This window comes from Caloenas nicobarica, chromosome 2 (assembly GCF_036013445.1).
Source record: "Caloenas nicobarica isolate bCalNic1 chromosome 2, bCalNic1.hap1, whole genome shotgun sequence".
NCBI classification, from domain to species: Eukaryota; Metazoa; Chordata; class Aves; order Columbiformes; family Columbidae; genus Caloenas; species Caloenas nicobarica.
In genome coordinates, this window is record NC_088246.1 from 17,595,111 (window position 1) to 17,621,759 (window position 26,649).

Here is a 26,649-nt window from a genome sequence, read left to right on the forward strand (position 1 = left end):
GAAGTAACAGCAGGCTTTTCAAAACAAAGAGGGAGATTTCAGATCAGGAATCCAGAAAATACGTATATAAGGAAGTGCATTTGATTCTTATCTTAAATAGATTGTATGGCACAGTGAGTTTTGTTTCCCCCCCCCATGCTCCAGGTCCGTGTAAAATTTCTCTTAGATGAAATGATTAATCTTTAGAGTTTGATGTGTCTGTTTATTTAGTTATTACCATGGAGAGGGAGGGTTGTGTTTGTTTTTATTTGCTTTTTTGGTCTCCCTGTTCCTGTGTTTAAGGGATTTGACTGTCGTCTTGCCAAACCCTACCCCTCCACATACCTTTCTTTGCTGCCCTTTCCCCCATGTAAATAAGTGCAATTGAAGCTGTTTAGTATGCTAAAGTTGAATTTTGGAATATTTGCCACGGTCTGCTTTGGGCTGATTTTCCACTCTGGATCTTTGCTCTCTTTATCACGCAACCTTTTGTGTCCTTCCAAAACTTGCCTTATTTTTTAAGTAATTGGCCAAATGCTTTCTGACATTTTCAAAGTCTCAAGAACATGTTGAGATGAACAGCAGGGGGATGTGACTGCTGCCTGATGCTGACAATTTTGCTTGTTTTATTGTTTTAAGAATGTTCGTATGTCCAGAAGTAAGTGTCATGGACATACTCTCTGAATAAAGAAAGAAAAGGGCTTCAAGAAGTGGGGGGGAAAAAAAAATCCTAATTTTAAAATAGTGTGTGTTAAAATGTCTCTAAAAATGTTTCACTGTGCTATTTAATGCTTATGATGCTCCAAATACACCTTTAATAATTATGGTGTGTGATAAAGCTCAACTGTCTCCATTCTCCTAGGAAATCTGTAGTAAAATATGGTATGCACCATTAATATTTTACTGTTAAATAATACTGCTTATTGAGTTCAATTTGCTTCCTGCTGCAAGATATAAATTGTTTCTTTAAATAAAAAATTGCATTTGGAGGGAAAAGAGAAGTATTTTTTTTTTTCCACTTCCTTTATGGTATTTCCTGATAGGGATTATAGGTATTTAAGTATTGTTTGGATGATTACATCAAACTGCTTTCTGTCCTGGTTGGAAACTACTTGTATTACAATCAGAGCCCTGTTTTTCTGCTATTAGTCTCACTCTCAGGTTAAAAAAAGGAGAAACAAACAAATTTGGATTTTCTTACCTGTGTGGTTCATTGGTGGACAGACCAGTTTTCCTCTTGCCCTGCCTGCACGAACTGGTGGTGTGGCCTGTAATGAACTGGAAGTGTTCTGGTCCATGAGAGGACTGGCTGGGATACAGGGGTGTCAGCAAGTCACTTATGGGGACCTAACAAAACTGCATCTCTAGGGCAGGGACGCAACTTCATTTAGTCTGTCTGCTAAGACTCTGTTTTATGAACGCGTTCAAACAAAACCCCAACCTAGCTCGTTTTTGTGTCTGATATCCTGGTGCAGTAAAAGTAAACCTGGATTTAAAAATCAGTGAAAGAATTTATCGAGGGCTAGTGACTAGAAATGCATCATCCGTGAATATCGGAAAGTTGCCAAGTCATGGACTGTTGGAAACTCGGGTACTAGCATGGAATCATTGATGATTTTTATTTTTTTTTATATAGTCTTAGCATCAGACCACTGTCAAAAGCAGGACAGTGTTCATGATCGGTCACATTAGATCAGACTAAAGATTGACCTACTTGTGTTAATTTTGCGTTGCTTTTACTTTGTCAACAGACTTTATTAGGGATGTCACCATGTCCTTGTAGCTGCTTCCTTCACATACATGCTTTTGTTATACCATGTTTTAACCTGTATATATTCTCCTGAACACAGACCTTAAATCTGTTTTGAGAGGCATTTACCAGACTTTAAGCTATGATAAATCAAAATATTTACAATACTTGCAATCTTTTGTTTAAAACATTTGTTTTAATTAATTTAGGTTCATCAAGTGACTTTGAAATTTATCTTGTACCTTACCAGTCTGATCTGGCTTCTTAAGACAGAGGAGAAGGGCTTATGTGTGCACATGCTTCTTTCTCTTTCACTCTCCATTAACCATATAGAAACTCCATTTTTATATTATAATAATAGTAATAATAATAATAATAATAAAGGTTACTTGTTGTTTATAATGTGTGCATGATCCTGCTCCTCCCTTAAGGTTTATAGTTCTGTCAGTGTCAGGTCAAAGCTTAAAGCAACCGTCTTGGACAGAAGGCTGAGCTCCTGCCTGAGGCTACATCCGAGGCTTTAAATATTTTCTGCGTTGCAAAAGCCTGCTTGAGCTCTGTGTGCAAACTCATCGAATAGAGTTTGAAGACTAAGCAAGAAGACTTACACTTTTGCAGGTAAAGCAAATCTGCAAGATCTGGCATCCACTTATCTATTTAGGAAGATTTAAGTTTGCAGTCCTGGCTTCGCGGTAGTTGATGGCAGCTTCGTTGCTGACTTTGGTGGAGCCAACATGGCATCATTATTCTTTAAGTGTTGTTTTAGTGTGAAAAACATCGTAAAATTGTTACAGATTTCTTTCCTCTCAGCCCTATATCAGGCTTGCTCAGCTGACAAGTTTAAAAATGCCTTTCAGTTTGTCCTTAAAAACTAGCGCATGAATGTGCAAAGCAGACTTCATGTTTTTGATCATGTATTGTCAGCGGGAAAATCACATTCATGGGCCAAGTTTGGCCACCAAGTAAAACTGTGTGAAATTGCTTAAATATAATGAAAGTCAGAAGCAGTTCTTGAATTTGAATATTGTAAATTATAGAAAGAAAAATGCGCAGGGCTTACATTAGTTTCTTCTTGAGTATATATAGGAAATAATACTGTGCCAGATAGTGGAGCTTTTTCAGTATTACAAGCCCATAAAACTGACTACATGTTAGTTTTTTAAATTGGAAAAACACAACACATTACCAAATTGTAAGTTCACGTAACCTTTAAAATATTGCCGGTTTTGGTGTTTTCTTTTCAGTTTTGTAATAATACAAAATAAGGATATGAAATTTGTTCTAAATGTTGGATATTTTTCCAAACTGCATTTTTAAGTGCATTCTGTGGAGTGTTTTTTTTGTTTTTAAGAATTCTCATCCTCTGAAGCTGCATGCTGTTGATATGGATATACTGTATACTGGTAGAAATATTTTGCTGGAATATTATTTTGATATGATAGCTCCATAGTCCATATGGATTACCTCCCAGTAAACTGAGACCACTGGAAGCAGTGTGAAGTTCAAAGACGATTTTACGATCATCTGAACACCAGAAGCTTCTATCCTTGCTTTTACTGTGTTCATATAGATGACTTCCCTTTATTTGCTACTAATGCAGTTTAATCAGCTTGCCCATTTTAACAAATCTTTTATAGGAATGCTTGATAATGAAAAGGATGAAAAGGTAGAGAGAAAAAGAAACAGTAGTAACAAGAAGAAAAAGCTGAGTGGTTGGCTGAGCTGAGCAGGGGACATCAGAAACATTTGTAGGGGAAGAAGGACAAATTAAGCTGAAGAGGCTAAAGATTTTAGCCTTTTAAACTCACTTTCAGAAGGAGGAGGGAGATAAAAATCAGGGAGTTGTATTTTTGGAGCTGATTTTAAAAAAGTAATAATATGACATGGTGGCCAAAGATCTGGGTTCAGTGTTATGAGATGAAGAGAAAGGGAGTTTAGGAGAGTGATGAAGGAAAGATTTCTGGGAGTAGCTGTTCCGTCGGAGGCTGCCAGGGCAAAGCTGTGCAGGCAATGAGATCCCGCTCCGAACGGCCTCTGCTTCCCTCGTTGTGGGAGATGCGGGAGGGCTCCCCCGGGCTCCCCCAGGCTCTCCTGGGCTCCCCCGGGCTCCCCTGGGCTCGCTGCTCCTGCGCTTGCTGCTCAGGGTTCGGGCAGCCGTGTCCCCGCAGGTGGAGCGTGTCAGTGCCTTCGGCCGCATCCTCATTTCAAGGCTACTTAAATTTCTCACCACGTTGAAATGCACAATATGGCTAGATTTTAATGAAAACCGATATGCTACCGAGGCAAAATTTATGCTAAATTAATAAATTCAGCCAATATTTTACCGTGCATTCTTGAATTCGCCGCATCTCCAGCTGCCAAAGGCATTAAATGGCTTATAGACTAATGTTAATATGAAAAATTTGGGAAAATATGAGGTGTATGGCTAGCTTTAATTGCTATCAGATTTAATTTTTAAAAGTATAACTTGCTGGTATTGGAAAGGATATTTATTTTGGTATCAACATCTTTATGGTGACTGTTGGAAAATTTGTTGAAAGTAGAATGAAATTTCTCTAAACTTCTGTTTTGGGTTTATTTTATATTACACTAGACTGATTCAGCAGTGTGGAATCAGAAAATGTGTGCATTTATATTTACTGATGGTAAACTCTTTAAAACTGTTACAGTTCTTGGACACAAATTTCAATTAAAATGAACTGGCAGCTGAAACAATTTTTACTTTTTTTTTTTTTCTTCTGTGAGCAACGTGTAGTTTTGTGCTCAATTTGAAAGTACGAGAGCCTGTATTGTTTCTAACCAGAGGCTTAAATGTATAGCTATGTTTGTTGGACCAAAAGCTGTAACTACACAAGTGGTTGGCAGTTTCCAGCGATGCCAGCTATCCTGTGCCGAGAGCAGACTGCCACCCTGTGCCACTCGTGTAGCCGTGCCAGCGTCCAGGGGAGCTCGCAAGCGTGTGTATCGTCTGCATTTACTGTCACATGAAAGTTTCTGTGGCTTCTCAGCCCAACATCATGTCAAGCATTGGCTGATTTAATAAAACTAAAACTGTTAATCTGAAAGAAATTCAGTACTACTAAGAGGTAGTGAGAAGCTACACTGCTAGCTGTTAGTTCCCTGTTGTGGAACACAGGGGTTCAAATATGATTTTGCTTTTAAAATAACATATTGGTTTAAAAAACAAACCACCCAAGCAAACAACCATAAACCAAACAAAAACAAACCCCAAACCAAACAACCAACCCCCAAAACAAACAAAACAAACCAAAGAAAACAAACCCAAGCAAACAAACAACAAGAATACCCAAACCAACCCAACCAACCCAAACCAAATCCAATTAATAGTTTAATTTTCTAAACTTTTGAGATAAAATTATGTACTTGTCTCTCTCGTATATTCCTATGTACCTCTATAGACTTGGATATCAGCTGTACGTGTATGCATGTATGACTGATGGATGTAATGGCATAACTCGTTTTGAGTGTTAAACTTTGAACTCAGTCATACAGTGAATCACAACACTGGAATAATACACTGGCATGGTTTTGGACATCAGTACTGCCTAGGACTGCAGGACTTTTTCTTCTGCTCTCCAGACAAAATATAAAAGGTTGAGATACCTGGTAATCGGATGGTGTCTCCAATAGTTTTAAGCACAGCTGAGTTGAAATAGTCTTGGCTTCTGCTGTTGGAAGTCTTTATTCAATCTCTTAATGAGATATTGTGTTATCCTTCTGCAGACGTAAAATACCACATTTAGTACTCCTTGCCACCCCTCCCCAGTGCCAAGACTTTTAACCTTGCAGCTGGTGAGTAAAGAGTTAAACATGGTGAGTTTGCCCAGTGACATTCTAGTGCTGGAACAGCTCTTTCCTGACTGCCTGCCAGGCACTTGCTGTTGCCTCCTCCAGCGTTGCTGAAGATCTAGATAGAAATAACAAAGACTTGCCAAGCTGATGTCTGTACAAAGGACCAGTCAATTAGTTGAGGTTATTCAAGGTGTCATAGTATGCAGGCTTCGGTAGAGGAGCCAAGATTTTCTGAAAAAAAGTACAAACGTCAGATTTTTGTATGAGCTTTCCGCAAGCTGCTTATTAATTTGCACTTGATAGCTCACTTTAGGTCAGTTTTGTCTACGTGTTATTCTTGCAGATAATAGGGGAGCTTTTGAATACTCATGAAAGTACATTTCATGAACTTTCAAAGTATCCTTGTTGATACAATGTCTAGTAACTACATTTTGAGGGGTTTCGGTTTCGAAGCGGCTTTGATGAGCTGTACAAGCAAGAGCTCTGCAGCAACGGTCTCGCCCTGTGTGAATGGAAATAGGGATCAGGTATTTAACTCGCATCAGAATGTAATGGTATGTGGTATGCTAATCTGAAATACACGTGTTGAGACAAATCCTAAAAGACCACTAACTGTTTCAAACAACTGTGGATTCTTTAGCTCCTGGAGCCAAGTTCCAAAATTAAAGACTTTCTGGTTTGAAGGAAAAAATATTTTTAAAAGTGAGGGGCTTAAACGGTTGCTCGCTTTCAACATTTTCTGTCATAATGTTGTTTTAAGGTGGGTTAACAAATTACTGTAGCTTGGAGTAATAAAAATTAGATACAGTTAAAAGACTGTATTGCCCTTAGTATGTAATCTTGTTCTTTGAGGGATACTACAGCAAAATTCTTGTTTTCATTAGGAAAAAAATAGAATGTTGACATTTCTGTTGCTATGCCATTTGTAAGGATTTCAGCATTTTACTTTTTTTGTGAATTAGCAAATAAATCAAAACAAATACTTTTTCAAAGATGCTGATCACTTGCATGTCATGATTATCTAGTTACTTATTACTCAGTACCTTGAAATATCACATTGTTTTTAAACACTAAACTGCAAAATTAAAAAGGGTACATGCTGGAATGAGTTAATCACTCTGGTTCTGCAAAGAAAAATTGTTAGTCTTTAACTTTTTGCAGTGTCAGGAAGCCCGTATATTTGGTGGTATAACCTAAGAGAACATAAAAAAGAACTATTTGTAGCACATAAAATTGAGCGCATAGTGGTCTTTTTACAACCGGAGCCTGATAGGATGGTGCAGTATGTCTGTCCTAAAGCGTATGTGTACTCCATATGTTTTTATTTGAGCCTGTGCATAAAAACTCATCTCAAATTTCAGAATGAAATAATTTTCAGTATTTGGTGTTAGTGAGTGATTTTAATATGTAGCAGCACGGATGTCAGGAGGAGTGTTTCTACTGCAATGCTGTTTGCTTTTGTATAAGGCAAGTGTTGTCTGAGCCTTTATAGAACTGTAAAATACAGTTCAAATGTGAAAAAATGTCAGCTTGTTATAAATGGCAGCAAATGGTGCTGATTATTTTACCTTTGACAAAGTGGAAAATTTAAAGGTTGGTGTGTCCCATTTTATTAATACAATAAAGTTTTACAGTGTTGTTCTGGGCTTAGATATATGTTCTTTAGTGTTTATTATCCCTCAGTTACTGTAAAAATTTTTGATTCGAAGTCTGGCATCATTGTCCAGAATGCTAATTCAGGAAATTAATTAACATAAGAAAGTACATGCACATCCATTTGTCCCCGTTTCTTTCCTTATGCTAACCAAAACAAAGTCGGTGTTTTCTTGTAATATGCAAGTGTGATGGAACGCAGAGACCATATTTTTTATCATTTAGCACTAGTTTATAGCTTCCACAGACTTGTCCTAATAATGAAGCTATGAAGGATATGACAAGAATGGTGATATTAAATTTCTCTAGACTAACAGTAAATTTTTCCATTCTGATGTCAAGAATGTAGAGCATCTGGAATCTGCAGTGTGAGTGGTTCAGTACGGGAACACTTTCATCAATTGCTTAGCCATTTATTCTCCTCCTAGGAACAAGCAGTCTTCTATAGAATATAACACTACGAAGGAAGCAATTTTCTAGAACTGGAAAAATTCTTTATGTCCCGTTGTTTCTGATTTAAAAGCTTTCTGTTGCTGCATAGTCTTAAATCTCATTGCACGTGCAAATTTAGCGTACGCATTTTAGAACTGGAATTGCCACTGTTATACGCTCTGTTCTTCAGATTGAATAAAGCTAAATTGTAATTAAGTTTAGGAAAAGCTGAAGATATTCTGAAGACAGGAACTGCTTAAGTGTGTTAAAAGAACAAATTGAAATGTATTTATTACCTTTTTAAGCAGGGACAGTGCTGAGTTTTCAAACATAGCTGGATTTTTCCCCTGAAATGATTTCTTTTGTCCAAGCTGGCAGAATGCTACAAGCCTTATTCTGCAGCCATTTTATCTTACTTGCTCTTGCAATAAGTCCAAAATCTTCAGAGTCATTTCTCTGTCCGTGACAAGCTGTTGTAAATTTTAGTTTTAGATTATGTATGTGTATTTATCTACATGCGTATAGTTTAAATGGGCTATTTATGTAGGCAAGGTTATCGAGTCATTGGTTTTTAATTGCCTGTGTCACTTTTCTTGGCTGAACTCAATTTCATGAAAAGTGTATTGTATGTCCAATATTAATTTATTACTTTTAAATTTCTTTATTCTTGAATCAGGTAATTGGATTTAATAGACTATATAAGTACCTTCAAACAACCTCTCCTCTTTCCACACTTAAAAGAGTTTTATAGCATTCCTACGTGCAATGCTTGTGTCTTTTAATAATATTTCCATGCTACGGGCTTTTACTTAGTTCACATAAGTGTTAGATACTGTACTTAATTTAAATAACTTGAATACAAGTAGCATGCTAGTATCTAAAACTAGGAGGTCTCTTGTTTATCTGGAATTGACTCTTATTACTGCCACTGGATTATGTGACCTTGTTTTATCTAGAAAGGACCCTTTTTCCTCCTCCGTTTCAATGATTTGAGAATGTCCAGGGATGATTACATTGTGATCTGGGTTTTTGTGGTTTATTTTGTGGTGTGTGGGGGTTTTTTCCTGTATGTGGTATGGAGGTTTTTGCTTGTGTGTTTGTTGTTTGTGGTTTGGTGGGGTTTTTTGCTTGCTTGTTTGTTTTCCCCCAAGTTGTAGGACTCACCGGACTTCTCCTCTCATAACTGCAAAGTAGTCTTACAACTCCATGTTTAAGCTCATGGGGTTTTTTTTTTTTTAATGTATGCTTAGGTCTTCTGAGACGTTTAAGTAAATCATCTGCCTTTAAAAATTGAAGTAAATGAGTTTTTCCTACGTAAGTCATGTTTACTTTACTGAATTTTCACACCTGAAGTATTTTGATACTAGAAAATCCCAGTGGGTATATGATTCCTTTAAATATAAAAGCTGGTTAAATTTAGGCAAACCAGACTAAAAAAAACAAAAAACAAAAACCTGAGTAGAATAACAACAGTGTGTATAAAAAAAGCAAATTTTATTTTGCAAGGGCCTTTACAGTGTTGCCAACATCAGGCATTAAAAACCCCAGGATTTTTTTTTTTTTGGCTTTTCATGATTATTCTTTTTTTTAAACACAACTTATAGATACTTTTTGTGGGCATCTTTCCAAAAACATATGTAAAATAGCTTTTTTAATAGAAGGTCCATTCATGTCATATGACTCAAGGAGGTGGGACTTTAAGAGAAACATCAAATTGAGAGAGCAATAGAACAACTGAGGCTTTGGCAGCCACGTGCTTACAACGGTAGCATTCAGCTCTGGGGTGCCGAGATACATCGTATTCCATTGCTTACATGACAAACATGCATTTTTAATTTACAAAATATTTCATCTGAATATAGAGGGTATACCTGTGTCCTTTTTGAAAGTTAATTTTTGAAGACATTTGAGCCCTTCATGTGTTGGAAAGATGGATGTGACAAGTTCTCAGTTCTGGTAATTTAAATCAGGCCAATGTGTAGTTGCCAATGTAGTCCTTTCAACTTCATTACTAACCTACAGTAAGTTGACAAATTCTTTTGTCCCTGTCCATATCACAAAAGCACTTTCTTTTAAACCCCATTTGCTAGTAAAGTCATATGCCAACCATAACTTTCACTGTTTCTTCACACTGCAGTGGATAAGAACAACACTTTGTGTAATTGAGAGACAAATAAAATGCAACATTTTAGTTGGAGGGGTGTTTGTGCAGAACCACATAGTGGTGTTCTTCATATGTAAAAATGTGAATGCCCATTTGAAAAGTTTGAATTCCATGGTACTGGGCACCACAGAAGGAACAAGAGAAAATGAGACGCTGTCTGTAAAGGTGTGGTGGTTTAACCCCAGGCGGCATCTAAGCACCACGCAGCCACTCGCTCACTCTCCCCCGTGAGCTGAGGGAGAGAACTGGAAGGGTAAAAGTGAGAAAACTCATGGATTGAGATAAACACAATTTAATAGGTAAAGCAGAAGCTGCATTCACAAGCAAAGCAAAACAAGGAATTCATTCACTACAGCCCGTGGGCAGGCAGGTGTTCAGCCATCTCCAGGAAAGCCAAGCTCCATCACACGCAACAGTTACTTGGGAAGACAAATGCTACTGCTCCAAGTGTGTTGCCCCCCGCTTCTTCCCCCTAAATGTATACTAAACTAGACATCACATGGTATTCAATATCCCCTTGGCCAGTTTGGGTCAGTTGTCCTGGCTGTGCCCCCTTCCAGGTTCTTGTGCACCTGGCACAGTGTGGGAAGCTTAAAAGTCCTTGACTGCTTAGCAACAACCAAAACGTTAGTATGTTATCCACATTATTCTCATTCTCATTCTAAATCCAAAACACAGCACCACACCAGCCGCTAGGAAGAAAACCAGCTCTATCCCAGCTGAAATCAGGACAGAATGTAAACCTTTAGAGGTGCTAGCATCTTCTGCTGCCATAACCTTCTGTTTAGAAGGAGGCTGTAGCTGAGTCAGGTGATCTGGAATTATGCAGTTTTAACCTTGTACATATTCTAGATCTTTGTCTTCTGTTTTTCCCGACTGAATACCCTGAGTCATCCTTCTGCCTGATTTTTCATTTGACTCCTTGATTGAGTTTTTTTCTGTTCCTGGCTACCTAGTGCTCAGTTTCAAGAGGAGTCTGAGGAGCAGGAGCGTGGTGTTCTCCAGCATGCTGGGCAGAGTCATCCTCTGGTTCTGCTGCCAGGGAGAAGAGCTGGATTCTGATTTCTTTATTTATGCTTATAAATATCTCAAGAGTGGGTGTCAAGAAGATGGGACCAGACTTTCTTCAGTGGTGCCCAATGATAGGATGAGAGGCAACAGGCACAGACTGAAGTATAGGAGATTCCATGTGAACATGAGGAGAAACTACTTTACTTTGAGGGTGCCAGAGCACTGGAACAGGCTGCCCAGAGAGGTTGTGGAGTCTCATTCTCTGGAGACATTCAAAACCCACCTGGACGCCTTCCTGTGTGATCTGCTCTGGGTGAACCTGTTTTAGCAGGTGGGTTGGACTAGATGATCTCCAGAGGTCCCTTCCAACCCCAACTGTTCTGTGATTCTGTGAAAGCTGTAAACACTGGACTGTAGAGCCAAAGCAAGGCTGCCCCGCAAACATAGTCATGGGGTTGGAGAAAACCAGTCAGCACCTGTTGAATTTTCTCCGCTTCCTCAGGAGAGTTGCACAGGTTGGGTGCATTGCTGTCGAAGCTGGAGTAGCACACTAGGGACGTAGACACCCATTTCCCTAGAAGGGGCGATTCAGGGCTGTATGATCAAGTGAAGCCCACAGACACCTTTGGGTGGGATGTGGAAACTTCTCTGTGCGTAAACACCCGCAGGGTTCATCACTCCTACAGTGCTGGCAGGCGGCGTTTTCCTCTGGGAGTTCTGTGCGTTGAAGCCTAAGTCTCATTATAGGCAGAATCAGTCTCACCCTGTGTCACTGCTGTAACAGCTAATCCATCAAGAAACATGGACTTTGATTTTATTTTCCCTGGAGATTTAATTACCAAAGCTTTGAGGAACAATAGTTACAAGGATAGAAGAGTTTTGTAGTTGTTTATATGTGAAATTTAAGCAGATCTGCTGCATCAAGGATAAAAAAAGCTTACTCTGTTGTGCATCTCCTATTTGAAGGGAGTAGCTAAAGTTAATATGTTCTTTCTTCTGAATGGTACAAGCGAATTGTTCCTAAGCGGCTATACCACAGTGTAAGATTACATTAAATTTCTATTCAACTTTTTAACAACCTTCAGGTTATTCTGAAATAAATGTATTTGCAGTAACAATAGTGGCAATGTGCAGAAATATGAAGCTGAGTGTAAAGAAATTTTTTAATTTTCTAAATGAAAATGTTTTTGAAGCATGAATTGCATGATAAAAATAACCATTTTTGCTAAGTGCTGAAGTTCCAGAAAGTTGGAGCCAAGAGTGCCATTCAAACCTCTGTTCTCTGAGTGTCAGTTCAGTCACTGTATGTGTCTCACTACGCAAGGCACAGTGTTCTTTTCCTACCCATGCAAAATTGTAGTGGTTTGAGTTATACCCACTTTTTGCAGTATTTCTGAAGCATAAACAAGAGCAGTTTTAAATAAAAGCAAGTTCCTAAGAGAAATTAATGTCGACCACCAAAAAATGCTTGGACCACAAAAAGAATGTATCTGGAAGGTACTTTTTTTTCCAGAATATTTTACTGAAAGGCAGTAAAAAGACAAAAATGTTAAATAATCAGATCCTGAAGATACTGAACATAGTTTTGAAAGGGATATATAGTGCCTTGAAAGGCTGTGAAATTATGTTTACTAATAAATATTCTAAATTCTAAGTTTTAGGGAGATAATATGCATAATAATGATAGGTAACCTATAACTTACAACAGTGTTCTTTACTGGTAGAATATCTTGTAAATCTGTCCTGTGATGAACAGCAGCACTTACTCAGACTAAAAATAATAGCAGGACCGTGTATCTTGGATCCCAGGAGACTGTTGGTGTTTTTGTAGACAGCAGACAGGAGAAAAAGGCATTTTGTCCTTTTTACCCCAAGTAATCCCACTGGAAAATTAAACATGTGCTATGAATTGATATCGGCTCATGCCAGGTCACCTCCCCAAAGAGAGCTGCTGCAAACACTGTTGCTACGTTTCTTGGACAGCAGTTTGATGGCCTGTGTGCATGATGGATATTTTATGCTGCGTGCTACTGTGGAACAGTGTGCTACTGTCTGCCCCTCGGAGACCGCTGCTGAGGTGTGCCACAAATAACCGGGAACAGCAATTGCTTTAACCCTACGGAGAATCTCAAATACCTGCACATTAAAAACGTTACTGAAATATTTCTGTGTGCGTGTGTGTCTGGGAAAGCTGCGTTTGTTTTGGTTTTTAAGGTTTAGTCCTGCAAAACAGAGCGGTTCCTTTTGTCTTGCCGTGGATTCCTACTGAACACGGGATAAAAAAATATTAAGCAATATATTAGCAAGAAATATTTAGAGAAACCACGAACCTTTTTTTAATGGACCACCCTATCCAGTTTCTGTTCTTTTAAGGAAGTTTTTCCTATTCATGACTCATTTCACTCTTTGGCTAACATCAAGGGAAATGGAATAACGATTAAGAAAAGGAATGTATGGTTTTTTCTGGTTATGTCCTTTTTTCAAAACCTTTATGAATTTTCTGCATAACCTTGTGTAAATATATATGGATGTAGAAGCTTGACAACTGTGACAAGGTAAAAAGTACATTGCTAGTACTTGCTTCTTAGTTTTTAAAAATATTTCTTTTGGTTGTATAAGTTAATGTTATGCTGGATACTCCAGATTCCCTATTCAGTTAAAATGACATGATCCAGGCAGCCAATTACACAGAACTGTTAAGTGAAATTAATGAGATCACCCCTAGATTACAGATTGTGTTTTATTTTCATTTTATAGGTCTGTACGAGCTGCTGGCTGCATTGCCAGCCCAGCTGCAGCCACATGTGGACAGCCAGGAAGACCTGACCTTCCTCTGGGATATGTTTGGTGAAAAAAGCCTTCATTCACTGGTGAAGGTAAACCACATTTAAGTCAGATTCTCTTTGAGAAGAGCATATGGAAAAATGTTTTGAGCGCCATCTAGTAAACCGGTGACAAACTGTTACTCAGTGAAAACAAACCAGCCTTGTTTTAAACTCTGTTTCTGTCAGGGGTGGAAGTTGTTAAATAAGATCCTACCAAAAATACATAGATGATTTCATTTAAGAGTGATGTTTTGGCAGTGTAATACTAATGCAGCAAACATATGTTGTTTGCCCTTGTTTAGAAAAAAAGAGTACGAAATAGTAGCAGGAAATCTGAGACTTCTTTATGGTCAACATTCAAGACCTGGAGTTTAGCTTAAATAAATAAATGTTCACAGCAAAAATTAGAAGGAATATGTTTTCTGAGGTCAAGTATGGCAACAGTTCAGTAGCCACATTAATTTAAAATAATTTCCTTTAACAAAGTCAACTGAAATTCTAGTAAGCTGTTTCTTTTATTGGCTTGCCTCCATTTAAAATTGTGTTTTGCACATAAATATTTTGGACTAAAGTACAACCTAAAATAAATTTGGAAGAATATTTGAGTAAAGCGTCCTGCTATGAAAATGATCAGCAACAAGAAATCAAAGCATGCCATAGGACTATTCAGAGCTACCTTGATAATGTTAAAATTGCCTATAGCTGAAAAATGGGACCAATCAGCTGGTTAGAAATGTTCCACTCCTACAAAATGGTATAATAAGTATGTCTTCAGTCTCTACTACATGCCTAATTCAAGCTGGAAGGAAATTCTGAGGTCTCAAATGAGTCAGTAGGTGGTAGTAACCCAGGCTGTGAACATATCCAGACTCGAACATCATTGAGCAGAATTTGTTACCCTTCTCAGGCACTGATCTAGAAGAATCTTAAAATTGGGATTATTTTGATGTAGGTTTGAAAGAGTCACCTTTTTCCATTTCGTTCAGCTATCTTATTCTGGGAAAAGATGTAATAATGTTGATACTTGGCCAAAATGATTTTCAAAGTAGCTGAGAATTTACATATAAAAGTAAACACAAGTACTCTCTGGCAGTTGAAGCACAAAAGGAACAAAGGGGGAACAGTGCTTGGCAGTACTTGTTTGCCTGAAGAATTTCATGGCAGTTTCTGAGGTGCGGTGAGTCCCAGACTCCTCACTCAGGTGGCTCAGAAGGTCGCTGCAAGGAGATCACCAGTCGTCTCTCTAACACGGGCTGACAGCGCTGTGCATCTAAACAAAGTGTTAGGTCAGTTGCTAAATTAGTTTTCTTTCTGGATTGGGAATTAAAGAAAGCTGGCTAGAAAATGAGTATGGACCTGTAAAACATTGACATTTCAACGCTTGCTCTAATTTTGTATTGAGGCAAATCCTAAACCTTTTCAAACTCCTTCACTTGCTCCCTGTTGCCCCTTCCTCCAAAAGAAGGCAAAGAGCACGAGAGTAACTGCTTTGTTCACCATGAGTAAACTCTCCGTTTGGAGAAGTTGTCTCTCCTGCTGGCTCTCCTGGTCAGGTGCCATGGGTACCAAGTTGCTTGTTATTGCAGGGTGGACTGGTTCTTCTGGTTTTAACAAAAAACAGTTAATGTGGAAGCTTTCTTGAGGCAGACAAAGTTTTGGGGATCAGTGAATGGTCATTTTATTTCAGTTGCAACAAGAAGGCACTGAAGTGTTCCAGCCAACTTTATTATTTATCTTGTATGCTTTAGGCGGAAGTATTAAATGTGCATGTAACTCTGACCCTGTAAATTGGTTCTTTTAATGTCCTATTAAGTCTCACACTATCTTAAAATAGACTTAATTCTTGAAACTTTGTCTTTAGTGTTTACCATTTGCACTTCTTTAATATGCAATACTAATTTCATTCAAAAGATAAATTTTTTTATTTATAAGAACTGAGAATATTAAGAGCACCTGGTCTGACCCAGTGCATATCACAGGCTACCGAACCTCACTTTCTGATTTCTGTGAAGTTCAGGTATAGAAAGTAGGGCATGAAGACCTTTCAAAAGGTTATCTAGTTCATATCCCTGCCCCAAGATGGGATTAGCAGTATCTGAAACTCATGGTATTTGTTTGACCTTTAACACATTTTTAGAAGGATTATTCAGTATCCTATTGAGTTTCAGAGAAAGCAGTCCATAGCCTTTTTGGAAGGGAGCTGTAAGAGCAGAAGGAAGAACCCCATCTGCCATAGTTTTTCCCTGTTACAAGACTTGAGAAGTGCCAAATCTTTCTTTCTGAGTTCTGGTGTCTTTTTTGAAAGACTGTTTTTCCTAGCAATAACTTCTTAAAGTCAACTGTACTTGCAAAAGACAAATGTTTTTAATTCCTCATGCAGAGAATGATGACAGATATTTTGTAATAATAAAAAAAAAAGTACTAGTTTAAAGCCAAGGATGTTGCGATCCTGGTATGTGTTGATTTTGGAAGAAAATGAGCATGAGTATACTACTAATTAGGCACTATTTTTCTTCTATTTAAGATAGACACACGGCTTAAAAAATTTCTTCACTGATCTTGTTACCTTGCTGCTTAATAATTTCAAATATTAGAAGAGGGATTTTTCCTAAGTTATAAAATGGATAAAATGCTCCATATTGATTGAAAGGTTTAAGTATAAAATGAACTTTCTAGTTTTTCTACAGATATTTTAAGTTTATGGGCATTTAATTATCATAGTCTTTTCTGTATTGTTGTGTACTATGGCATACAGTTTGCTGTTCTGGCTCTCCTAATATTGAAAAGAAAGAAAAAAGAAAAAAAATGCCCCAAACCTTGTCTTGGAGTTCTCCTCATTCAGTGTTGTTGGACAGAAATCTCTTTGTGAACTTGGATCAGCCAAAACTGTTCTAAGAAGTCAGAAATGGAAAAGTTGTATTAGATCATCCAGCCCATTCCCCTGCAAATACTGGACTGTTCCCTACAGAACATTCCTATTGTAGTAAGTAAAGCCAGCAAAAACTGATGCAACTGTTCTTGCTGTCCCTTTTCTCAATAAAGGAATCTGTTCATTAGATCTTAGTTTGCGAAGTGCAAAGAAGAGGGAACCCACAACCATTGTTGACAGTTTGGAAGAGAGAACTGGCTCCAGATAGTGAATGTTTAAAATTTGTCTCTGCTTCCCTCAATTTGTTACTTCCTTGTCTTATTACACGAATCTCTTAAGTTCTACCAAAAATCTTCAGACTACTTATATAGCAGAGATCCCAGTAATTCTGTAGAAATTTATAGAAAAGAAATGCGAAGGGATGATCCTTCAGGGTAATTACAAACACAAACGTAGCTGAAAACCTGAAATAGTACACACGTGCTCTGCTTGGATTTTTTTTTTTAGTGGAACAGAAGGGATAAATAAAGATCTGTTCAAACTACTCTTTTAGCTTATTTTTAGAGGAGCCACAAGAATTTCCGTGTGCGTTTGCTTGCTGTTAGTGCGCCGGACACGTGTTTTACTGTTTGTCTGTTTAGCTCCAGGATGAAGCTTCTACTTCCACTGTCTCCTTGAACATTTCTGGTTGTGGGTGTAATGCTCAAGAATTGAGTAAGCTTATTTGTTGTGCTGCTACTAAAGTATTTCTTAACCAGTTGGTGTTTACTAGTTGGTTTTGGCCAGCTCAGAGCTTGCACAGTTCTTTAGCCAGTACTGTACTTTGCATTATGAAGAAGAAGCCACAGCAAGTGGTATTGCTGTTCTGCTTGATAGGGAAGAGTTGGTACATCCAAAAAGCAGCATATGCGGCACTGGAAAAGAAAATAACTACTGCAAAATAAGGAGTATTTTGTGAATCTAGTCTGATTTTATTATAACTGCATAGCATTTTGGTAGCTGGCCCTGCAAAACCTTAGTTTGTGCTAATTTTCTATTAGTTTCACCTGGATATGACTTGACTTGAAGTTCTGAGAAATTATTTTGTATGAGCTAATGTTTGTCCATGTCAATGGCTAACAAATTGTCTGAAATAAGATAGTCAAGTGTATCCTGGTGTAATTTCTTTGGCATGTAAATTGAATCATATGATTGCGTAGCCCAAATTTTACAATCATTGCGGTATAGAAGTATTGGAAATTTTAAGTGTGAAGACTCATATTTTTCAATATGTAAGTGCAGATGCTTTCAGCCTACTGTGGTTACTTTGTTGGGAATCAGAAAAATAAAGATAACATTTACAAAACGTGAGCTGACTAGGGCAAAGCAAAAGAGCTTGATTTGACACGTTTACAGTAATAAAATCAACGATCTGCAGATGATACGCTAAATCTTCAGTCCGGACTGGTACAAGCCTAGTTCATGGGCAAGCTTATACACTTATAGTTTTTACCCAGAGCTTTACACACAAACTCCATGAAAAAAGCTGTTAGTCTGCAGGATGCATGGCTGGTTTTCTGTTAGGGAATAAAGTAACTCATAACTGTCCACCTTTCACCTGGGTAGAGCTGTGCAGATTCTTTTGGCGCTTGTGGAGGGGTCGTATGGTGCAGCTTCCCCTGCCCTGTGATGTGTCAGACATTCTGCAGCCACCAACCAGATGTGGCTGCACAGAGCGTGTGTGGTCACCTGCCGTGTTGTGCACGCGAATGGTGAGTGCTCCTGCCAGGGCACCAGCTCAAGCATCCACACATTGGGATCTTCTTCCTGAAAGAACCTGGAGGAAAAGGATGTCAGATCATGAGAGTTGTTCTGATGAGTCGTGGGTGACAACTCATTGTTCTGAACTTTTGGTGGGGATGAGCCATAGGCGGAGGGAGTGGTACCTGTGTATGTGGCAAAGGACTGGGAGGGTGATGGTGGCTGAGGAGGATGTATTAGATAGTGTAAGACCTGAGTGTGACACAAATGGTATAGAATGAAGGTTGGAGATTTTACTGAGATGGAGTTGGCTCCATAGCAACCTGATAATGTTGACTGCTTCTGTATTTCAGGTTTGAAGCTGACACTGAAACATCAACTGAACATACACAACTTATTTACTTTCTCATTACTTTGTTCTCCCATGTACTTTCTCTAGAACTAATATTCATACAGTGTTCATAATTTAATGTTGGAACTGTGTTTTCTGCGGATCAGAAGAACTCTTTTTCTCTGTTAACTGTTATGTTATATAGAAGATGGAGAGAGCAGGGTGTGTTTGTGAGGGGATTTTGGTGGCTACTAGGTTTGCACCTGTTGAGAGAATGGTAAGAGCAGTTTCTGATTTCAGGGCAGACAAAACTAGCCACCTCAGAGCAGCTGCATTACCCAAGAGCGGCAAGCCTAGAAAGTGGGACTGGGCTTTGGTAGACCACAGGTGGCACCTAATCTCAGATCTAACAGAGTGGGTGGGTTGTGGTTTGGAGGGAGACCACTAGAGAGTTGGAGAGATGTATGGACCACCTTGGAGTGGGTGGAATTTTTGAAACTGATAGTTCATTCACTAAAACGTTGCTTTGGTACTTGGAGTTCTTAAGGTTGTTTACTGCTGAGTTCTCAACCGTATTTATTTTTAAAAAGCTGTGCCTCCCCGGTGAAGGGAATAGGCTGCAGTTCGGTAAATCCATGTGGAGGTCTGAAGTGCTGTTTGCTTTGGAGATAGGAAAAACGAAGGGAAAGGCAATGTGAGTAAGCATTAACCACCTGGCCATCTGGAGGAGGAGGTGTGAGTGTGGTGGTTGGCAGCCAGTAACAATCCACGGCCAATGAAAAAGAATTGTTCTTCATGCTCTAGAGGAGAATCAAGCAAAGTTGCTTCTTATGTTATAGTTTACATCTTTTGGTCAGAGAAAGCATGCAAAGCCCAGCGACGGCAAGAGTAAAGTGATCGCTCTTGTAATGCAGACTGTCCAAACATCGCACAGATGTGGTCCCTTGTGCTGGTCCAAAAACTTTTACTACTTCTGGCAAGGGGAGAAGGAATTTACTATAGTTGAATTCATTAATATTGATATACTGATAATAAGTGGCTGTTATTTGTCTTCCTTTAAATCTAGCTCTTCACAGATCAAGGAAATCTTAATTTTTGTAAGGTTGTCCTTGTTCAGTGAATGTCTTTTGTAGAAAGAGGTGCGGGCCAGCCTTGCCTCAAGTCCTGTTGGCAAAACACACGCTGCACAAAGTTTTCAGCCCTACGGAACTATGTAGCAGTAAGGTATATATGGGCAGTATTTGGATGCCAAATCTGCAAAGAAATACAAAAGCTGCATGGAAGAAATTTAAGGCTTTTCTTTTTCTCATTGTATGGAGAAGAAGCTTGATCTCCAGTTAATTTTTGAAGCTTCCTGCTTGGGTTGTATGTACAGAATATACATGGAGGGGTGCAAGAATTTCTGTACTCTTCTCATCCAAAGCATTTGTAGGTAATTGTCTAATTCATATACTGAAATATAAATTTGCCACATGTTTTCTGCTTATGTAACAATGAAAATGATTGGAAAAATAATACTCTGTAAGAAAGCCTCTTGATGACTGACAATACTTTGCATTTGTATTTGGAGTAATTACCACTGAAGCAATGAGTCGCTTTGCTTCCATTAAAATTATTGCATTCAAAAAAAGTGTAATGCAAAGTGTTATTCCTTATGAAATGCCACATAAATTGAGAGTGTGACTTTTGAAGCCAAAGTTATTTTTTTGGGACTTGCTCAATAGCCAGCAACTGAAAACTGGAAGAGATCGCTCTTAGCTGGAGGCAGTCAGCTGCCTTTAAACTTAATTTCCATGGGAACAGTGATCAGATTAATCAAAATAAGGTAATTGAAGTTTTATAGAAAATAGTACAGGATCTTTACTTTATTCAGGCTGATATTGTTTCCATGGAAACATTAGGGAAAAGGTAGCTAGCAGCCAGGCACTGGGCAAATGGTTGCTTCTCATGTTGAGGTGGGAGGATTCTGGTTGGGGTGTGTGTGTTGAACCCTTTGACTTGTTTTGCTTTTATTGTATATAAATGCAGTACATCAGGCAATAACTGGGCAAAAATAAGCAAAATAAATATGGATTCCTGTTTGAAATCATAGCTAAGCCCCCTAACTTTCCACATATTATAACATGTAACAGGTTTATGGTTTCTTTCCTGAGTAATGGCAAAGTTGTTTTGCTGTGTGTGTTCACACATCCATGTCTGTGCTTATTTGTGCCTTTAATAAAGTGAAAAAATGCACCTCCAATTCATTGAAAAAGTGGTCAGGCACAGCTTTGGACGGTGTAACCTTGGTTGTAAGAAAATGCACCTTAAGTTAGTGCCAAATGGATGGGTTAGTGCAGTTGTGAAATATGGATCCTATGTGATGGTTCAACTAAAAACATTTGTTACAGTTGTAGCTAGTAGATAGTTAACTAGGAAACAGACAGCTAGTGGACATAAATCATTGTTTTGTCCTGAATTCTGTTGAATGGGTTCTCCTGTGGCAAATACTTTCTTGTATTTTTTCCATATGTTTTTATTTCATACTTTTTGATGGAAGTTTAACTGGATATGTAGTGTTAATTTCTTTGTCAGAAGTTTGGACATTCAGTATCTGTAGCATCTTGCAGTTTCTACATCAGAGTTGCTAGTGCGTTTAGTAATAGGCACTTGATGCAGTTCCTATCATCAACTCCTCCTTTGTTAAAATAATAATAAGAAAATATCCATTTCCAAAGCATCAATTAAATTGATTTGTTGGCAGTTTAGTCTCATAAAAGCTATAGAAGTTGGGTTGATATCAGAAATCTCTACATGTATGGTGTACCAACAGACTTTTGAAGTGAAAATAAGGCAGATAAGCTTATTAAATCAGAGGTGTGAAGTGTTGGTCTATGACTATTACTTGAAACTTGTGAATAAATCAGTGCTTTGGAATGTGAAAAAACTTTGGGTTTGGGTTAAAATCCAGACAGAGGCATTTTTTTGGATCAGTGGTAATTGATTTAAAGTTTCTGCTGGGAAACCTCCAAAGAGTAGCAGAAATCCAGCCAAAATGTACTGGACATAAAAGAAGTAAATCAATCCTTCTACAACAAATAATTTGTAATTTCATTGTTACCAAGAGGGCAATGTACCAGCCTGGTGACAAAACGAGTGCAGCAGTTTGAAGAGAAGTTTTGGAACCCAAATCTATGCTCATACACAGATTTTTCTTATCTTATGGAGCTTGTACAGTATTTATTCAGCCAAAGTGACACATTTTTTGTCTATGAAACTGAGGCCAATCAAAGGTCTCATAAGCTGCTCAGTAATAGTAGTCTGATAAACCCAAGACATCCAAGGATAATGTAATTTTAAACTGTTTTTCTACAGTGTTCTTTTCCCTTGGACCAGAAGTTCTGTGGCAGAACATGTGAGAGAGTGTTTAAAACAATTTTTTTTGTTACTGTCTTGGACTGTTTTCCTTTTAAGAACAGAAAGTCATAACTACCCAAACAAGCCTCTGCAGTGCAAAAACATTGTAAGAGTTAAGAAGGGTGTGATGTGATAGCTATAAAATCTTTCTGAAGCACGGAAACTGATACAATAAGATTTAATAAAAATCTTAAAAATAAGATTTAGCAAAAATGCCTGACTCTGTTTCCTACCAGCAGGTTTTATTACTGCTTACATTAACTTCCTTTCTTTTTGGAAATCTTGGTTGTATCCATTCTCCAGCTAATCCTCATTAAGTTAATTTGTAGTGTTCAGTAATATGTGTAATGCTGCACACACCCTCACTATCTTTCCTGCTTTGTATAAAATGCAGGTATAGACACACAGTTTTTACTTGTATTTTATTTTTCTGTGCCCCATTACTTTTCTTTGTTTTGTGCTGCCTTAAGTGCCTTTTTTAAAAACTTTTTTTCAGTCATCTCTATTATAACTCTTTTAAAGCATTGGAAGAAGAGCACAACGTGGTACGCTATGTGTGCACTATTCCCTTAGGCTTACAGATAGCATAGTTTGTACAGCAGTGCTCTCTTAAGCGAAGGCTTTTCTCTAATAGCTGTTTCTGTGTATCCTTGTGGAATCCAGTGCTCTCTTTGCAGGTGTGGTGATGTCCGTGGAAGTTCACTTCAAATATAAGTTACATTAAGTTGGGAGATGCAGAACATGAATACTTAACACACCGGTGCTATCTGTGTGGTGCAAGGCACGGCATAGTAACCAATGAGGTGCTGAAGAAATACGATTTAAAAACATGCACAGCATAAGACTTTGTTGTCTCTGCAAGTCAAGGATGAGTAATTTACAATGGGCAATTGGTGTAACTTGACTACACCTTCAATGGAATAGCAAAACCTAGATGTACAGATTGACTTTGACGCAGCATCTTCAGAATGGTGACACAGTCCATTTCCATGCTACAGAGAGAAGGTTTCATGCTTTCTTGCTCCAGCTGAACCACTTTAAGCTACCTATGGTGTATAGGTTTCCTATTTCTGTAGCAACAGTTTTTAAAACATTGAATTGTCTAAAGTTAGAGCTGTCTTGGATTTGTTTTCAAAAAGCAGTGGTGCCTCAGTGGGCCATTTAGAGTTGCACATGCATACATTATGGTCCTGTACTTTGTAGCTGTCTTCTTACCCTCCATTTTTCTTACTAAGACACAGATTTTTCCCTCAGTGTCTCCTCCCCTGTATGTCTGCAGGCTGCTTCTATTTCGTATCTACTAAATAAAAATGGGATTAATTCCTTGTCCGTTGCAGGAAGTAAGACAGTAACTGCATAAAATGAAATATTTGTGTGCCATGTTAATGTGGCCATATAAATTCCTAGGGAAAACATTACTCTCACCTAGTTTGCATGTATTTGCAAAGTTATGCTATTTCATCACATGCGAACCAGATGAGATATATAATCTTTCATACTCCATCAGTGCTGGAGTTGGAGGGTGTTCTGAGAGCTGCCGAGTGCAGCTGACCCCAGGACGTGAGGACTCCTGTGTCTCGGCTGCAGCAGCTGCTCTGGTGCACTGAGAGATGGATGTGGCCGCTGTGTTACCGTTTGCAAGTCCGACCAGCAGCGATGCTGAGTGCCTGTGCCACTAGCCCAGCTGGCCAGGAAGGTTTCCACAGGCAGAGTGGTGCTTTTACCCATGTAAGCACCAACAAACAAGCAGAAAGCCTGGTCCCATTTCTCCTCTCCAGCTGATGAGGGCTGAAATTTACCACTGAAAACACACACACTCACTCTCCAGATTTCTAAGCAGAACAATGTTTACAGATTCCTCAGATACCAGCATGGGCTTTAAGTCCAACTAAACAGCCAAGCCTGAACCCCAGGCCCTTTACCCAGCCGCTGGTTAAGACCTTGAGTCCTTCCAGAAATGGGTCTCCTCTTACTTGCTGGCTCCTCCAGCTTAAAGATTGCTAGCAAAGTACACACGATTAAATTTGTTAGGGAAATATAAACACATCCTGCTCTCATCAGTTTCTGGACGTGGATCTCACACGCACAGACATGCAACCACCAATATTATTGATGCAAAGGAATAAAATAATTAATTTTGATTTCTGAATTCCATTTCTTATTTCATTATCTGTACTTTCACACACTGTACTGGCTGCATCAATATGCCCCTCTTGATGCATCTGCTGATCAGCAAGGACACATTTTTGCTTCAGAACTGTTTGTTTCAGAGAATGCTAGGCCAATGCTAGCACTTTGTGCTCTCCTCTTCAATTTCAGGTTGTTTTTCTTCTGATTTCCTTCCTGCTGTCTTTCTTGTTCACCCTGTTTCATACACGTCTGGCCTGAAGTTGTTGCTTCCAAGAGGAGATTTGGAGCCTTGGAGCCACTGACTCTTTTCTGCCCCAGTGGCTCAGGTACAGTGTGGCCCTTCATGAAGAACCTGGTATCTACTGAGCGGTGGGAATGGTGTGGGTAAACAGTCCTATTTTGTCCTTTGGGAAGTAAATACAATTGTTTCCCTATGTCTTTCTGACTTTTCTTATTGACTTTTGCTAGAAATTGCAACCTGCACGAGGTAAACAGCAATGGTGTCATTATTCACAAACATGACTTTGCCTCAATCATATTGAAATTTAGGCTTAAAAAAAAAAGCCAGCTATAAATGCTAGTGATTATGTATGAGATAGCTTCAGTACTGCTTTACATTTAGTATGGATATTTTATTCATAAAGTATCTTGAATTTTAATGTGTCTTACAGAGTGGGTTTCATGGAAAAGAACGGGTTTTGTTGAGAATTAGTGATTAAATAATCCAGTAAAGACACTACAGACATACACAGCTTTAATCAGGATCAAACCATAAATCAGGGTGCAATTTTGAATCTCCAAGTTTCAAACATTCTAGGAAAAATGCAACCCAAGGCTGTCATCATGTTAATTGACATCTGAAATACTAAGCTGGTCATACCAAAGTTTGGTATATCATTAAAGGCTAACTACAAATCATACCATAGCACATGCCAAGCAAAAAAATATTTGTAGTTGTGTGCCTGTGCTCTTTCATCTTGAAACATTCACTTTCTACCAATTTCTAACTAATTCTAACTAATAATCTGACCAAGTTTTATTATTATCTTCTCCCAAAGGGGAAACAATATTTTCCTCTTTTTGCATATGAGGTAACCACTGAGTAAGACCTATCGCTTGATCACGTCTTCTGTCCTGCTTCAGTCTGTCTCTGTGTTTTCTGAGTATGTGTATTGGTCTTTTAACTTATTAGAACTGGATTATTTTATATTTATTTTTCTACTCCTAAATGAATTTTTTATGTATGAGACACCTTTAATTCCCGCTGTGTTATGTGCATTTATTCTCCTTTTATTATTTCTATTAACACTTTCATAACCATTCTGTCATGGCTTCTCTGTGGGAATATCATGCTGGTTTTTACTTATTTCAGCTTTTCCACTGATTTTCCAAACCTTTAATAATGTAGGTAAGAATGACCTCTCCTACACTGTGGCTGATCATCTGAAGATGGATACAGTTAGAAAGTACTTCAGTTAAGTTGGATCAATATTTGTAATTTCTTGTTCTGTCAAGTGCAAATTGAAATTTTTGCATGATATAAAAGAAAATGTGTTGCCTTTTGGTTTTGTTATAGCTCATCTATGGCATAAACATATAAAAAAATTATCTGGTTAATGATACTTCTTCCTGATATTATTCAAATTTTTGCCTGTTTCTAATGATGCATATTCAAATTATGATGTAAATCAGGCTAGGTCATGCTGGTTAATGCTTTGGTTGCATTCTACTTGAAAAAAGGCGACCTGGAGCTGGGGGCAGTTCCTGGTTGAAAACTCTCCAGAAATTTCTTGGCATCCCAGTTACTGATAACTTTCGTATCGCTGATCTGTATTTTGATAGATTCTTATTTCCTGAAGAATAAAATTGCTGAACTTATCTCTGTATTATTTTTTATAATAGTGGAAGTGCCAATGCAGCTCCCTTATCTTTGTTACTGTCGTCTCTTCTGTCATTAGGCAATTTCTGTTGTTTTCTACTAGCTTTCCAAAATTTAAAGATATGACATGGCTATAATTTCATACACCTGTACAAATATATTTGTTTTACTCTCTCCAATATAAAAAGAAATGAATATGTTTGCTTTGATTTGAAGCTTCCTGTAAAAAGAGTTTGAAAGTTTGGATGATTTAGTGCAATAGCCTAAATTGCAGTGGTCTGAAAAGGTACAGGGAAATGGCATTAAATCTCTCCTTAAATTACTGCTTTTTTTTCCCCAATATTTTGTGATTATTTTTTCATATTCCTCTTTGTCCTACAACACACGTTCCACTTCAGTGTTGGTGTTTCTCTGTCCTCTGCAGGGAAGGTTGAGAATTAGTTGTAGCCATGAACACCATTAAATTATCTGGTTGTACTTATTTGGCACATTTTAGTTCTAGCATTGTCTTCATCTTTATTTTTATTAAAATTCTTACTACTGTTTATCTTGTTTGTTGGTATTAATAAATTTATTAGAGTCTCTTTATTTTGATTTCCATTTAATTTAAATTGTAGTCTGGCACCTGAGTGAACTGTGCAGACCTCAGGATCTTCTGCTCTTGTGTTCTGTGACTT

General features: G+C 38.1%; 1 protein-coding gene across 6 annotated transcripts in view; it reads left to right on the forward strand.

Moving 5' to 3' along the window:
• MPP7 (MAGUK p55 scaffold protein 7) overlaps window positions 1-26,649 on the forward strand; it is a 152,922-nt gene that overhangs the window by 41,684 nt on the left and 84,589 nt on the right. For all 6 annotated transcript variants that reach the window (XM_065627580.1, XM_065627579.1, XM_065627578.1 and 3 more), the window contains one exon: window positions 13,560-13,678. In XM_065627580.1, the coding sequence (XP_065483652.1) occupies window positions 13,560-13,678 (119 nt within the window). The remainder of the gene's footprint in view (window positions 1-13,559; window positions 13,679-26,649) is intronic.